At 38.0% G+C, this 14,909-nt stretch overlaps 1 protein-coding gene across 1 annotated transcript in view; it reads left to right on the top strand.

The window, feature by feature from the left end:
• The window catches only part of LOC127796631 (AP-1 complex subunit gamma-2-like), a 94,011-nt gene that overhangs the window by 13,645 nt on the left and 65,457 nt on the right, over nt 1-14,909 (top strand). Inside the window, exons 2-4 of the mRNA XM_052328875.1 lie at nt 2,117-2,419; nt 2,569-2,710; nt 3,805-3,978. Of these exons, the coding sequence (XP_052184835.1) occupies nt 2,117-2,419; nt 2,569-2,710; nt 3,805-3,978 (619 nt within the window). The remainder of the gene's footprint in view (nt 1-2,116; nt 2,420-2,568; nt 2,711-3,804; nt 3,979-14,909) is intronic.

Here is a 14,909-nt window from a genome sequence, read left to right as displayed (position 1 = left end):
CTATAAATTAGGAGTTATCTAAGAGCTGTAAATTAGGAGATATTTTAGGAGTTAGAGTTGAAGTTGAATTAGTAATGAGCTAGGAGACTTGTGTATTTATTCTCAAGGAATAATCTGAAATCGACGAGGTAGAATTGATTCAATCTACCTAATTTTATCAGTCTCCATGTGTCTTTATGAACTGGACCATAGCTTGCAATTCATAAGTGGCTACTACAGGCTTGGGCTAGGGTCATGTGTCATTGATGGTCCTTATTGGAGAAATGTCACAAGTAGAGGTTTGGAGGATTGGGGTTAGTAGGCTTGGAGTGTAGCACTTTTTATTGGAGCTCGGAAATATTAAGAATATGCCTGCTGGGTAAGGTGGTGCATAGGGGTGCACATGGGAACGCATAGAGTTGAGAAGAGAATCTGAACCAGTCGCTTAGGAAGTACATAAGAGTATCCATCCTTAACTGAGGAGATAAGGGTACTCTAAAATCCTTCAGACTAACATAATACCTTTCCAGGATCTGGTCCCGTGCGCCAAAATCAGATTCTCAAGACAATCAAGCACCCTGAGATAACCATACATTCCAGCAACCATATGTTACTCGTTTAGGCATGAGATGATCCTTTATTAAGTCTTCTTTTGGGGAATGTTGAGGGAAGAAATTAGGGAATTCTTTTGAATCAAATAATCTAGCATTTTGTAATGAAGATGTAATGCATTTTTGAAGGAGAAAACAATAATTTAATGTGTTGGAATGAAGGGTTCTACATTTACAAATTTAAAAGAGAAAAAATACTGATTTCTCATAACTCTGGTCTGCTTGGTGTTTAAAATCTATCCTTTGTTGAACTTAAATCTAGGACGGTAAGGTCTAGATAGATGAATATATGCTTTCCGTGTGCACACTGTCTAATTGTTTTTAATGCCATTCTATTGTTTGAGACCACCATGGTCTGAGGCAATATCTTGTATTTACTTCTATCTTGCTTATGAGGACTATGGTCTTAGATGTTGAAAACACCTAGGCTTGGGGGCATTGTGTCACTAACTCCCTCACAAACTATCATAGCATGATTCCTGGTGATATCATATGCAAATGTGGTGGATTCGAAAAGCATAACCTCATGCTTGGAGATCTATAACTCTTTTTGTTTGCAATGGTTTTTTATTCTTATTCTTCATGGAATTTCTAACATTGTCTTGTGAATGATATGAAGTTGATTTCACCTGAGTGTGGTCTCAAATTATGTGCAACTCTATGATTTGTAGCTTCTGCCTTTTCTTCCTTTATGCTTTTGGCATTTGATGTTGAAAAGACTGAGGTTTCACCTCCTTTAGTTGGGCTTCGCCTTTGACCTAAAATTTTTGACTCTCTTTAATTCTTCAATTTGGAAAGACTGATAGCGCCACTAGACCATGCTATGACCTTGCTTTCATTTTTATTCCCACTGTGAAGTGTTGAAATTTTTTAGGAATGTGTATTTGCAGGTTTTTTGTTTAACCAATTAAGAATAAAAAGAACCAGAGTCACACAAAAGTAATTAAAATGGTAGAGAATGGACACATATCTTACCTCTAAACATGCTTGAACAGTGAGAAAACCATGGTGGCCTTAAGAATGTCTAGAATCCGTAAGTTTTTGTTGTCTTATCCACCAAAACCATCAAATCAATTGAGTTACGAAAAGCAATGGCCTAGAGAATATAAATTGGAAACTTTATAGTTGTCTCTGAGACAGATAGGAAGCATGCCCAGCACTCCCATTTATTGTTTAGTTTTGGAAAACTTAGGCACATCTTCTTAAGTCTGAAATGCCTTAGAACTGAATACTTGTCCAGCTCAACTGCCTCAGTGAATCATAGGCTGCTTAGGCGAATCCAGGGAGCTTTAAACAAAGTGTTAATGTCACACAGAATATACATTTGAAGAATGCTATATCCTTTCTGGTCTGGTTGTTCCTCCCATACTAACAACTGTAGGTGTTTAACTTCATGCATCCGAATTTGGTTCTTCCTTTCCCTCCCAAACCTATTGCTAGAGTGCAATCAAATTCTCATGGCATTGAATTATGTTTATTTTGTTTCAATAGTGATAACTGGCTATATGTTTGTTTTTCCAATGCAGGGACATGATTCGGGCTATACGTGCTAGCAAAACTGCAGCAGAGGAGCGGGCTGTTGTAAGAAAAGAGAGTGCTGCAATTCGTGCAGCAATTAGTGAAAATGATCAAGATTATAGGCATCGTAATGTGGCAAAGCTTATGTTCATTCACATGCTTGGTTACCCTACACATTTTGGTCAAATGGAATGCTTGAAGTTAATTGCATCAGCTGGATTTCCAGAGAAGAGAATAGGATATCTTGGCCTTATGCTGCTTCTTGATGAAAGACAGGAAGTTCTGATGTTGGTCACAAACTCGCTAAAGCAGTATCCAACCTATAAGGATTTCTAATTTCTATTTGCATTTAATTATTGGTTCTCTTGTCAATGTCTTTCCAAGATGAATTTAGTTTTGTATTGCTTTAGCACATTCTGCTTCCTAACTACGTTACTCAAACATCTTAACTTATGCACAGAGATCTGAATCACTCTAATCAGTACATTGTGGGACTAGCTCTTTGTGCTCTGGGAAATATATGTTCTGCAGAAATGGCTCGTGATCTTGCACCAGAAGTTGAAAGGTTACTGCAATTTCGTGATCCAAATATTCGGAAGAAAGTAAGTCTTTAGGGTCCTTTTACATCCATAATTTCTCATAAAAATGCATGAATATGATATTTTTGGACTATCTTGTGGAGTTGTTGGGACTGGAGTGCCTAAAAGTTTCTGATGATTTATAGTTATACTGCTGTCTTCTTAGACCTGAGCCCTGGAGTGAGATCATTTTTCTTCGTTCTTTTTATTTTTTTTTGGGTACACAAAGTGGCTTTCCAAGTGGCAAATTAAATGATATTGAGTGGATTGTGTTGTTGGAATGATCATAAAGTTTGTAAGCCCCTTTAGATTGCTTTGTGGTGAAAGAGTTGCCCTTCATTGTACTTGCCCTTACTTTTGGAACCTAAATGCTTATCACCCTTTCCTTTTCTGATTTATGTACTACATATAGCAGACTAGAAAATGATCTGTGAAGACTTAACTTCAGCATCAAATATTTTTGTGCTTTTGGACGAGGTTGTCTATTTCATGGGGTCAATGCTACTGCAGACTTTTTATTTTCTTATTAATTTTTCCTGATTAAAGAACTTGTGCATGAGATTTTGTCCCTATAATTAACCACATAACACTATTTTTTTGTTATACATTTTAATTCTTATCACATTGCCTGGTTCGCGGACCCCACATAGTGGAGTTAAGGTTTGACATGTTCTTCTCGTATATATGGTCCATTGGTGATCAGCTACATATTTGAGTTATTCCTCCCATGCCAATTATCATGTTGAAATGACTTTGCATGCCAGAAAATCGAACTTAGGCACTGGTGCAATTTACCTTCTTCTCAGTTTGCTTTAGTCCTAATTTCTTTTACAATGGAGAGTCTCATCCTTGGGGTATAATCTGGATAGGATTGGTGCTAATAATGATACTGTATTTTCAAAGCAGACCCTTGATTCTATTCAGCTTTGGCCTTTTCCATTGCTGACAGTGGAGTTAAAATGCAGTTAGTGTTTGAATTTCTTTTACAGTAAAGCAATATGAAAATTTTTGCTGCTCCATGATTTGGTGATTTTTTTCCCTTTATCTTTCATTTTTTTGCCTGGGCTTTCTTCTATAATTTGTATAAATGTCTTGTTTACTCATTGTCTATAATGCAGGCAGCCTTGTGCTCCATAAGGATTATAAAGAAAGTCCCGGACCTGGCAGAGAATTTTATAAACACTGCTGCTTCCTTGCTTAAAGAGAAACACCATGGAGTCCTAATAACTGGAATCCAGCTCTGTACAGATCTGTGTAAAGTCAGTTCAGAGGCTCTTGAATATTTCAGAAAGGTAACTTGACAATGGCCAGATGGGAAATTGAACTTTCATAAGTAGTAATGAGATTATTAAAACAATTGGATGGCTCATGCTGGAAACAAGTCAATATTCAATTTTACTGTCTTGGAACTGTGATTTAGTTTTAAGTTTATTGTATGAGCTAGTCTACAGATTCACTTCTCTACTTCAGTGATTGGTTAACCACAAGCAATATGGATTAAAATTTGCTTTTCTACATCATAGATTGCTTGCACAACTGCTGTGGTTAATGTAGGCTACAGCTTACCATCTTCTTTATCTTTTGAGGTAATGGTGCAGGTCTCAGCTAATCCTGAGCAATGCCATAGGCTAGACTGCCACCCACCTTGCTATAACTACAATTAATACTTGCATGTTTGTGTCACGACCAGGATAAGTTGGGTAGTTTATTTTTGCAGCAGATTATTTGATGCGGTCACTGATCAAGACCAAGCCCAAGGCCGACCCGACCCAAACCAGGCAACCCAAAACTGGCCCAAACAGTAACGCCCGAATAGTAGCGAAACTTCATAAGTTTTAGGATTCTACTTCATGTTTGATTAGGGTTTTATTTCTATTAGGATTCTAGTTGGATTTTATTTACAAGTGTTAGATGGATTATCCAAACTCTATAAGTACACCTAGAAGCTAAGGGTTGTAATAAGTTTTATTATTCAATAAATTCCAGCAAACTAGTTCAGTTTTTTCCAGCAAGCAGTTTCGGTTCTTGCGCCTAGTTGAAAGTCCAGCTTTGGTCGTTGAAGTTTGTTTCCTCAAGGGTATTTGAAACTTATTGTTTCAAGGGTTTCTTTGTGTGTTTTCTTTACACACGAGCTACACGTTGCGCCATTATTTTGTTTTGCAGAAGGAGTTAGTTATTAATTGTATTTTCAGGTTATTATAGTTATGAAATGTTTTAGGAGCAATTATTGGTAGTGGGGGAGTGGTAATTGCTTTGTAATAGCTTTATATATTAAGCTATAGCCCTTATTACGGGAATATGAATGATCAAAATTAAAGTTCTTACTTTCTCTCAAGTTTTCATTATTTCTCCCTTATTTCTGTCTTTTTTCTTCCTCACTTTTGTCTGTTCTCCCTATTATTCTGTCTGTTTCTCTCCCATTTCTTCTTATTTCTCCCTCAATTTTAATTCAATCTTTGAAGAAGACATTAGCTTGGACTAGGGTCCTGACAATTGGTATCAAAGCGGTTTGATTCTTGGCTGGATTTAGGTGTTTTCAATCAAGACTTTGAAGGAGAGCAGAACAAGGCTGTTTTTGGAAGCAGTTTTAGTGACAATTATCGATGATTGGAAACAATTACAGTTGTTGTTTAGAGTGAAGTTAAAAGGATTCGACTAAGGAAATGGCAGAAGAGACCCGCACAAAGCACATGGAGGTGAGGTTGGGTGCCATGGAGTTGGATTTGCGGCAGATTCAAGAGGAAATGGATCGTTGTTGGGAAGAGAATACGATCACCAGATATGCTGTGCAGTCATTGGAGAAAACATTCGAGAAAAGTTTCGCTAACATCAACCAAAAGTTGGATGACTTACTTGATTTGATTTCAATTAAGTTTCAAGTCAGTATACTAGTTGATCTTTATTCAAGATCCATTGTAGAATTGATTCCAGTAGAAGTTGGAATCCTACCTAAGACCTCTGATTTGTAAGGAGTGGATGAATTACTGGTAATAGATCAAACAATTTAAGATGCCAGGAAAGGAATAGAGGTTGCTGGACAAGTCAATGGGACACCATTGGAGGAGAAATCTATGGAAGATGAACCTTGGGTGTGCGCCAACAAACGGGAGGCAAAAGATACTTTTAAGGCACAGTTGGAGTCTGTAAATGTTGAATCCAACTGGACTTGGAGGCCGAGGAGGATGCAGAAGGAACAATTGAAACAGATTGAACAAGAGAACCTTAATGTGTTTTAGAAGATGATGGAAGATCATGAGGTTGTCGGAATACTTATTGCTAAAACTAATTGGCGTGGTTACTACATGAAGGTCAAGGGTTTTGCACCCTACAATCTAAGAAGGATGAATCAGATAGTGAAAGTAGGGGTTGGATGAAGAAATATTGGTACAGTTACTGAGATTTCTTGGGAAAAATCTTTCTTTTAAGGGGGAGGGAATGTCATGACCAGGATAGCTGCTACTTACAGGACCAAGTGTAACAATCAATTTGATTGCTGAAAGTTCTAGATTCACGTTATGCATAAATTAGTAGTTTTAATATTTATTATAGGCCAATTTGGCCCCCGTACTATATGCCAATGTCTAGTTTAAGCTATATTTTTTTGGGTCAATTAGGTATTTGAACTTTAAAATTGTCCCTTCTTAGTACCTGTTGTCAATCAATCGTTATCTCTCATTAGTCAAATTAGCGGTTGACTAATTGCAAGTAAAAAATTGACCCATTTTTTAAAAGTTCAAGTATTAAAATTGATCCCATTTTTACTTATGAAGATTTAGATTGTTTAGTGTTAAATTTTTACTAGATTCTTATTTTTAAGTTCCTTTTCAGCTAAATAACAAGAACATGCCAAGTTTAATTATTGAGGTATAAAACTAAACCAAGATCTAGGGGTGTGCAATTATAAAGGTGATTTGCCCTCCTTAGGCTTGTCAATGAATTGGGATCCAATCCATTTAACCAAGTCTAGTATTAAACAAGGATTCAATTATCTAGACCCAAATTTAGATTTGATTACGTATATCATAAATGATTCATATATGGATAATGGTATGATATTATATTATATATGTTATATAGGTTAAATTACACACACCACATTTGAGGTTTGTTTAACTTGCACTGATTACCCCTGTGTTTTCAAAAATGTTACAGACCTTTCTTGAGGTTAACTCTCATGCGACACATACCTTCTTGTCGTTAACTAACAACAATTAATTTTGTTAGAATTCCTACAATCTCCTCTCCACTCTCTTCTAAAATTATAAAAAAAAAAAAAAAAAACCTAAAAGAGAAACAACAATTTTGTTGTATCGTGGGTTGGGTTTCAATCAAAACCACCAACATTGTTGTTTTGATTGGAATCCTAATCCGAAGATGGAGACGTATTGTTGCCAGCTGTGCCGTAGCCACCATGTAGTCCTTGAACCTAGATTCAAAGGTTTGTTGAAACCCTATGACAAAATCACAATAGGATTTCTAGATCCCATTGTGATTTCATGATGGGGTTCTGAATTAGATTTGTTGAGACTCTTATCGCAAAATTGTGATGGGGTTTCAACAATCGGTTTAATGATGATTATTGTTGGACTAGAAAGAGAGATGGAGATGAGAGAGAAAACAGAGGGAGGGTGGATGAGAGAAATAACAAAAGACTTACCAATGTTGGTGCTTGCTAAGGAGGAGAAAGATAGAGAAAAAGAGAGGAGGGAAGGGGAGAGGAGAAAGAAGAGAATTTAAGTATAAGGGCAAAATGGCCAATTTTTGTGTTTTGTCAAGGGAAAGGGTGGTTAGTGTTATTTTTAAAAACACAGGGGTGGTCGGTGCAATTTTAAAAAGCCTTAAAAGGATGGTGTGTGAAAATTACCCTATTATATGGTATTATGCATGGATCAAATTATCCAAACTTGGATTCGGATCTGACTACATATATCATAAATGATTTGAATATGGATAATGGTATGGTATTATTATTATGTATATTATATATTATACATTATAATATATAAAATAGATATTATATATTTTAGATTAAATGTTATATAGTATTCTTATAATATTTTAATAATATAAATTATTTTATATATTATAATATATGTAAATATAATGATGTTTTAGAACCAGACAAACACTAAACTAGAGAGGAGAGAGCTTCATGATTCAGTGTTTGGACTGGTTTTATTTTTTATTAAATAAATATATAATAATTGAAATAAAGATGTACAAAATTATAACACAAATGTATAAGTAAAAATGAAAATATAAGGAAATTTAAAAATGATATTACATACTTCAAGGTTATCTCTAGAATATTTAAAAAACCCCTACTGCCTCCTGTTGGGGATATTCTTTGCTCCCATCTCTCCCTCTCTTTTCTCTCGCTCTCAAACAAATCCTCCTCAACAAATTTTGGAACTATTTTTGACACCTCTCTTTTTCTCTCTCTCTCAAACAAATCCTCCTCAACAAATTTTGGAACTATTTTTGACACCTCTCTTTTTCTCTCTCTCTCTCTAATTTGGAACAAACCTCGACAATAGAAACAAATCCTCATCAACAGATTCTGGCAACTATTTCTGCTTCAATGCCAATTTTCATATTACTCTCTCTTTAAATAATTTCACTAATGATTTGTTATTTCCGTAATCTTCAAAAAATTTCTCTCCAAAAACTAATGATGGGTTAGTTTTATTTCATGGTAATTTAAATTTGGTATGCTCCCATTACTAAGCTATGAAAAAAGAAGCAAAATGAAATAATCTAGTAAAAATTTAGCCCTAAATCATCCAAATTTTCATTTAAGTTAAAAATTGAGTCAATTTAATCCTTGTGCCAATTTCATAGTCATTGTTTCGACTGTTGGTTTAATTAACTAATGAGTACCAGTTGACTAATGGTAGGCACTAAGTTGGGACAATTTTGAAAGTTCAAGTACTCAACTGACCCAAAAAAAAGTATAGGTACTAAATTGGACATTAGTGCACAGTACTGGAGGCAAATTAGTATTTTGGCCTTTATTATAATTGATACCTTTCATTGGTATTACAAATACAGATGATTAGGAGATGGCATGCTCAGATCCTTGCCTAATTTATGCCAATAAGACCATTTCCCATCTATGGAACATGATAAAATCGAACATGTCTGTGTTACAAATTTACCAGTATGGTGGCAATTCCTAATGTTTGACTACATAGGGGACTCCTATTCTATGCTTCTCACTTAATGACTTCTTGCTAGACTAGTTACCTTAGTCTCACGAATTGAGTTTTATGATTTGGATCATGCATAACACTCAAGTCTATACTTAGTTACTGCAGTGGCTGTGTCATTCACATGCATCAGATATCCAAGGGAAATGCCTGCTCACTTTAGCTTAGATACCCAAACATCTCGTGTTGAAACTATTTTTGGTGCCTTAGCGGACTTGGTGTTCATTGGTATTGTTAGGTAGGTGCATGTTGGTTTCGGCAACTGTCTCATATTGTTTTTACTTTTTCTAGTTTTCTTTCATTAGTCAATTCAGTTTTTTTCACACCTCTAGATTTTTGAATGACATTGCAAATACAGTTGTGGAAACCATAAGAGGAATTGGCAACCTTCCCATTCCCTTGGAAATACTATACTTGGGATGCCTATAAAGGTTTTGGATGTGTAAACTCAGAATTATTCTTGAATGTAAATTTTTTGTCCTTCCTTTCTTTTTCTTTTTGGATGGCTGATGCTAGCAACTAGTGGTTAGGCTGCTAATCTCTAGGTTGAGAGGGCATTTATCTGTAATGAAACCCTAGGGCACAAGAAAAGAAAGAATGTGAGAGAGAAAAACTCGCAAGAACTTTCATTGAACAAATAAGAATGAATCCAAAGATACAAAGGGAAGAGGCGTGGCTGTGTTTATATACAACACGCTACTTCAACAGATTGCTAATGCAACCTCATACAACAAGAACCGTCTTATAACAGCCTAAACAACAGAACAATACAACAACAATACAAAATAACATTACAACTAACAAATCAGCAACATAAGTAAAATGCTACTACTCAAACACTACATGCTTCCACATTCTCCCTCAAACCAGACTCCACAGAAGAACAGATTTTGATCTTTAGAATGCTTGTGGAATCATTAGAGCTGACATGCACCGGAGACAATTTAATACCAAGCTTTCCACATAGAAACATAAACCGATCCCTTGACAATCCTTTGGTAAGAATATCAGCCATTTGATGAGCAGTAGGAACATGTCTAATCTCTATTTCACCACTTTCCACCTTTTCTCGAACAAAATGTACATCAACCTCAATGTGCTTAGTTTGAGAATGAAAGACAGGATTCTTAGCCATACTCTTTGCAACCAAATTATCACTCCACACAATAGATGCAGCAGTACATGGATAACCCAATTCTGAAAACAGAGACCTCAGCCACAAAAGTTTTGTAACACCCAATGCAATTGCCCGATACTTAGCTTCTCCAACTAACCTAGCTACCAAGACTGTTTCTTGGACCCCCACACAATCAGATTTTTGCCAAGAAACACACAAAACCCACTAGTGGACCTTTTTGTAACTTTGCAGCCAGTATGGTTAGCATCTGTATAAACAGTTAGGGACATATCATTAGGTGATTGAGAGAACAATAGACCAAAGCCAATAGTCCCTTTAAGATATCTAAGCAATAGTTTGTAGGCTGATCAATGTTGTAACTTGGGTGCAGACAAAAATTGGCTTAACTTGTTAACCATAAAGGCAATGTCTAGGTGTGCATATGTCAAATATTGTAGAGAGCCAATAATAGTCCTATACAACGATGGATTAGAGAATGAATCACCCTCATCAGTCAAAGAAACACCTGAGGTCATAGGTGTGTCTAGGGTTTATAGTCCTGCATTGTAGCCTTCCTTAACAAATCCAAAGTGTACTTAGATTGGGTCAAGTATATACCACTATCATCTCTTTATGCCTCAAATCCTAGGAAGTAATTGACTGATCCTATAGTCTTAAGGGCAAAGTAAGTATCCAAGTCACGAATATAGGACTTAAGTACTATAGGACCTAAACTCGTAATGAGGATATCATCAACATAGACCAAAATAAAAAATGCATAACCAGAAGCTCGTTTAATGAAAAAAGATGCATTAGAAGTAGCCTTGGAAAAACCCCAACTCTGTAATGCAGCCCTCAACTTTGTATACCAAGCTCGAGGAGCTTGCATAAGGCCATAAAGTGACTTCCTCAATCTGCAAACATGCTCTTACAACCACATGCGCTTACAACCACTCTAACGGCTTGCTGGAACATTCCTCTAGTTATGCCAAATATGGTTTTATTATTACAAGCAATAGCAACCTAATTATAGAGACTCTTAGCTAGCTATCGTGACAATCCTCGCCCCTTAAAGCATTTCTTGTCTGCAAGAAATGTGTAGGAAGCTTGCTTCATTAGGGAATTGCTGGAGAAGTTCTAGCAAATACTCTCATGTATTGTTGTTCGAGTGGAGAGAAGACCACTGGACTAGCACCTGAATAAGAGGAGCCCCATTTCGGTGGATCACCCTTTTGTCTAAAATGGCTGTGGGTACTGCATCTGTTGGGTTTTCTCCCATCATAGGAGGCAATGTGGGGGTGGATCTCTGTGTTCCAATAGCTCTCTTGAGAAGAGAGACGTGGAAGACGGGATGTATCTTTGCATCTTCTGGTAGTTGTAGCTGGTAGGCCACTACACCTATCTTCTCTAGGATAACAAATGGCCCATAATACTTGGGGCTCAGTGTTATGTTAGTCGAATATTGGGCCAATGTAATAGGTTGTAGGCCGTGTTAGTAGGCTGTAGGCCTTGTGTAAATAAAGGCCCATGAATAAGAATAGCTAGAGGAATGTTCTAGCATGTTACCGGGCAAGTTGTAAAGCAAGTGGGTGGGATAACTGTTTTTGGCGCCCATTTAGGCCATAAATCAGTATAAAAGCAACTGATTTACGCCTACCCCATATGTTGAATTAATTTTGGAAATTAGTTTCCCTCCCAAACTCTCTTCTCTTTAAATTCTCATTCTCTCTTTGTCTCCAATCTCTCAATTCTCCCCCATATTCTCTCAATTCTCTTGCGACTGCCATCTCAAGCGATTGAGAATTCATTTTTCAAATCAGGAATATGACAAATTGATATCAGAGCATTTTCCTGGCTGATGTTTCCTGGAGGTTGAGATACAATGGTTGATGGTACCCGCATGAAACAGATGGAGATGTAGCTACAACAGGTAACTGCTACGGTGATAGAGGTGCAACAACGAGTAGGAAATATGGAGAATGCGATCGGAGCGGTGGACAAGAAGTTGGAAGACGTGGCAGATCGGTTGTAGGGAGATATGCGCAACTAGATTCGAGAGGAGATGTGGGAGCATAGCAACATGGTTCGAGATTAGATGCAGCAATTCATGCTGATGTTCTCGAACCGGGCGCTAGTAAGAATATCCCCGGACTTTCCCCCTCGTGAGTAGTTGGATCCAATACTTCCAGGTATTGGCACAAGTCATAGGATGATAGGATCGTTTGAATTGGGGGGTGAACTAATGGGAATGGGTGAAGGAGTAGTGGAGAGGAGGCCGAGAATTGTGGTGAATTTAGGTCACTCTAATTTTTCAGTGCCCAAATTAGAGTTGCCGATGTTTTATGAGACTAAACCAAGATGGTGGATCTGGAGATGCGAGGAGTTATTCAATATCCACCAAGGGGCTGCGGATCAGAAAGTTAATCTGGTCCTAACATACCAAAATGATGTAGGAGATATATGGTTTCAAGGCTGGTCCAGGGTGAGAAGGCTACAGTTGGGATGAATTCGCCAGGGGACTTTGTGAAAGGTTTGGTGAACGGAGGACGGTTGATATTGTAGAAGAGTTTAACAAATTTAAGCAAATGGGAACGGTTCATGAGTGTCAGCTCAAATTTGAAGAGCTAAAATCACTCATGCTTCACTGAAATCCCTACTTGACAGAGGAGTATTTTGTGTCGAGTTTCATCAGTGGATTGAGTGATGATCTTAGATCCATAGTGAAGATGATGAGACCAAGATCGGTGCAAGAGGCAACAGAAGATGCATTATTACAAGAACTGACCATTGAGGCTTTAATGAAGAAGCAGAGGGGGCAGAGTAGGGGAATGAATCTAAGGATGATACTGTCTGGAGGGAGGGTGTAGAACAAGGAAAATTTTAGAGGTGGAACGGGGGTAAAGTATCTGACCAATGCACCCCATGACTCAAGCTTACCCCCGAGAGACAAGATCATTGAGCAAAGGAGGATTGCAGGTTTGTGCTTTAGGTGCGGGGACAGATATACCCCTGGGCACCAATGCAAGAAACAACTGCTCCTATTGGAAGGAGTAGAAGGGGAAGAAGAGGAAGAGATCACTGTGGAAGAAGAAGAGGGAGGACGGGCCATTTCCTTACATGCAATAAAAGGAATGGCCAGTAGCAAGATTATAAAAGTGGAGGTTAAGGTCCAAGATAGCATCCTCATGGTCTTAATTGACAGTGGAAGTACCCACAGTTTCATAGATGAGAGCACGATTAAAAAAATGAAGTGGTTGTTAGCCAGCACCCAACCACTGTCTGTAACTGTGGCCAATGGAAGTAGGGTCATCAACAAATCCTCATGCTTGGGATTTTGCTGGGAAATGCAAGGGGAGGACTACCAGGCTGACCTAAGGTTGCTGAAGTTAAGGGGATGCCACATTGTTCTTGTGGTTGATTGGATGAGGGGAGTAAGTCCAATCAGCTTTGATTTTAACAAAATGGACGTTACCCTAGAGATGGATGGTAGGAGGGTAGTATTGCAAGGAAATATGGAAGTGGGGGCATGCAAGATGATCAAGGGAAAGAAGTTGCAAAGGCTGTTCAAGAAGAAGATGTCCCAAGTAGCTCAACTATTCTCAATTGAGGCTACTAAACAGTTGGAATTAAAAGCTGAAGGAATCTCTTAACAGGGGGACTCATTACTCACAACCACTTGGTAGGTACACGAATTGACTCTCATTGATGTACTTTTAATTGAATACCAAGATCTTTTTGTAGAGCCTAAAGCCCTTCCCCCTCAAAGATCCTTGGACCACACCATACCCCTTTTACCTAATGTTAAACCAGTGAACATTAGGTCCTATCGATACCCCTCAAAATTCAAATTTGAGATCGAGAAATTTGTTAAGGAAATGCTAACCCAATCTGTGATCCGGCCCAGCCACAACCCATTTGCTTCCCCTGTCTTATTGGTTAAGAAAAAAGATGGTACATGACAGTTTTGCATTGATTACAGATAGCTCAATGCCATTACCATTAAAGATAAATTTCCCATTCCTATCATTGAGGACCTCTTAGATGAACTTAAACACGCCTCTGTTTTCTCTATGTTGGACCTAAGGTCGGGATACCATCAAATTAGGATGGATCCTAACGACATTTCCAAGACAACATTCAAAATGCATCGTTGTCACTTTGAATTCACTATCATGCCCTTTGGCCTAACCAACACACTAGCCACATTCCAAGCCCTCATGAACCAAATCTTTGAGCTTTACCTCAGAAAGTTTGTGCTGGTTTTCTTTGATGACATCTTGGTTTACAGCCCCTCTTTTGACCAACATCTAGGCCACCTTAAGGCTAATTCGAGATCTTGAGGTTCAATAAATTGTACATCAAGAGGTCAAAGTGTGCTTTCGCACAAAAACAAGTGGAATACTTGGGGCATATCATCTCAGGGGCTCGAGTAGGGACAAATCCCAAGAAGATTGAGATAGTGGTGGCATGGCGAAAACCTACAAACACTAGGGCATTGAGAGGGTTCCTAGGGCGTACGGGGTGCTATCGGAGGTTTGTAAGGAATTATGGGACAATAAGCAAATCACTAATTGAGATGTTGAAGGAGGACATTTTTAAATGGAACCCTCAAGCGGAGGAAGCTTTTGAGAAGATGAAGAGAGCCCTAAGTGAAGTCCTAGTGCTAGGCCTACCCGATTTCAATAAGCCATTTGTGCTAGAGATTGATGCTAGCAACCGTGGAATAGGGGCAGTTCTTTCCCAGGATGGCAGACCCCCGGTCTTCCTGAGCCAATCCCTGGCCCCTAGACACCAAGGCCTCAGCATTTATGAGAAGGAATTGATGGCAGTGGAAAAGTGGCGACACTATTTGGAAGGGGAAAAATTTGTTATAAAAACGGACCATGAGAGCCTCAAA

This window comes from Diospyros lotus, chromosome 3, assembly GCF_014633365.1.
Source record: "Diospyros lotus cultivar Yz01 chromosome 3, ASM1463336v1, whole genome shotgun sequence".
NCBI classification, from domain to species: domain Eukaryota; kingdom Viridiplantae; phylum Streptophyta; class Magnoliopsida; order Ericales; family Ebenaceae; genus Diospyros; species Diospyros lotus.
The sequence above is the reverse complement of the archived record's forward strand: the minus strand, read 5'-3'. Positions and strand labels throughout refer to the sequence as shown.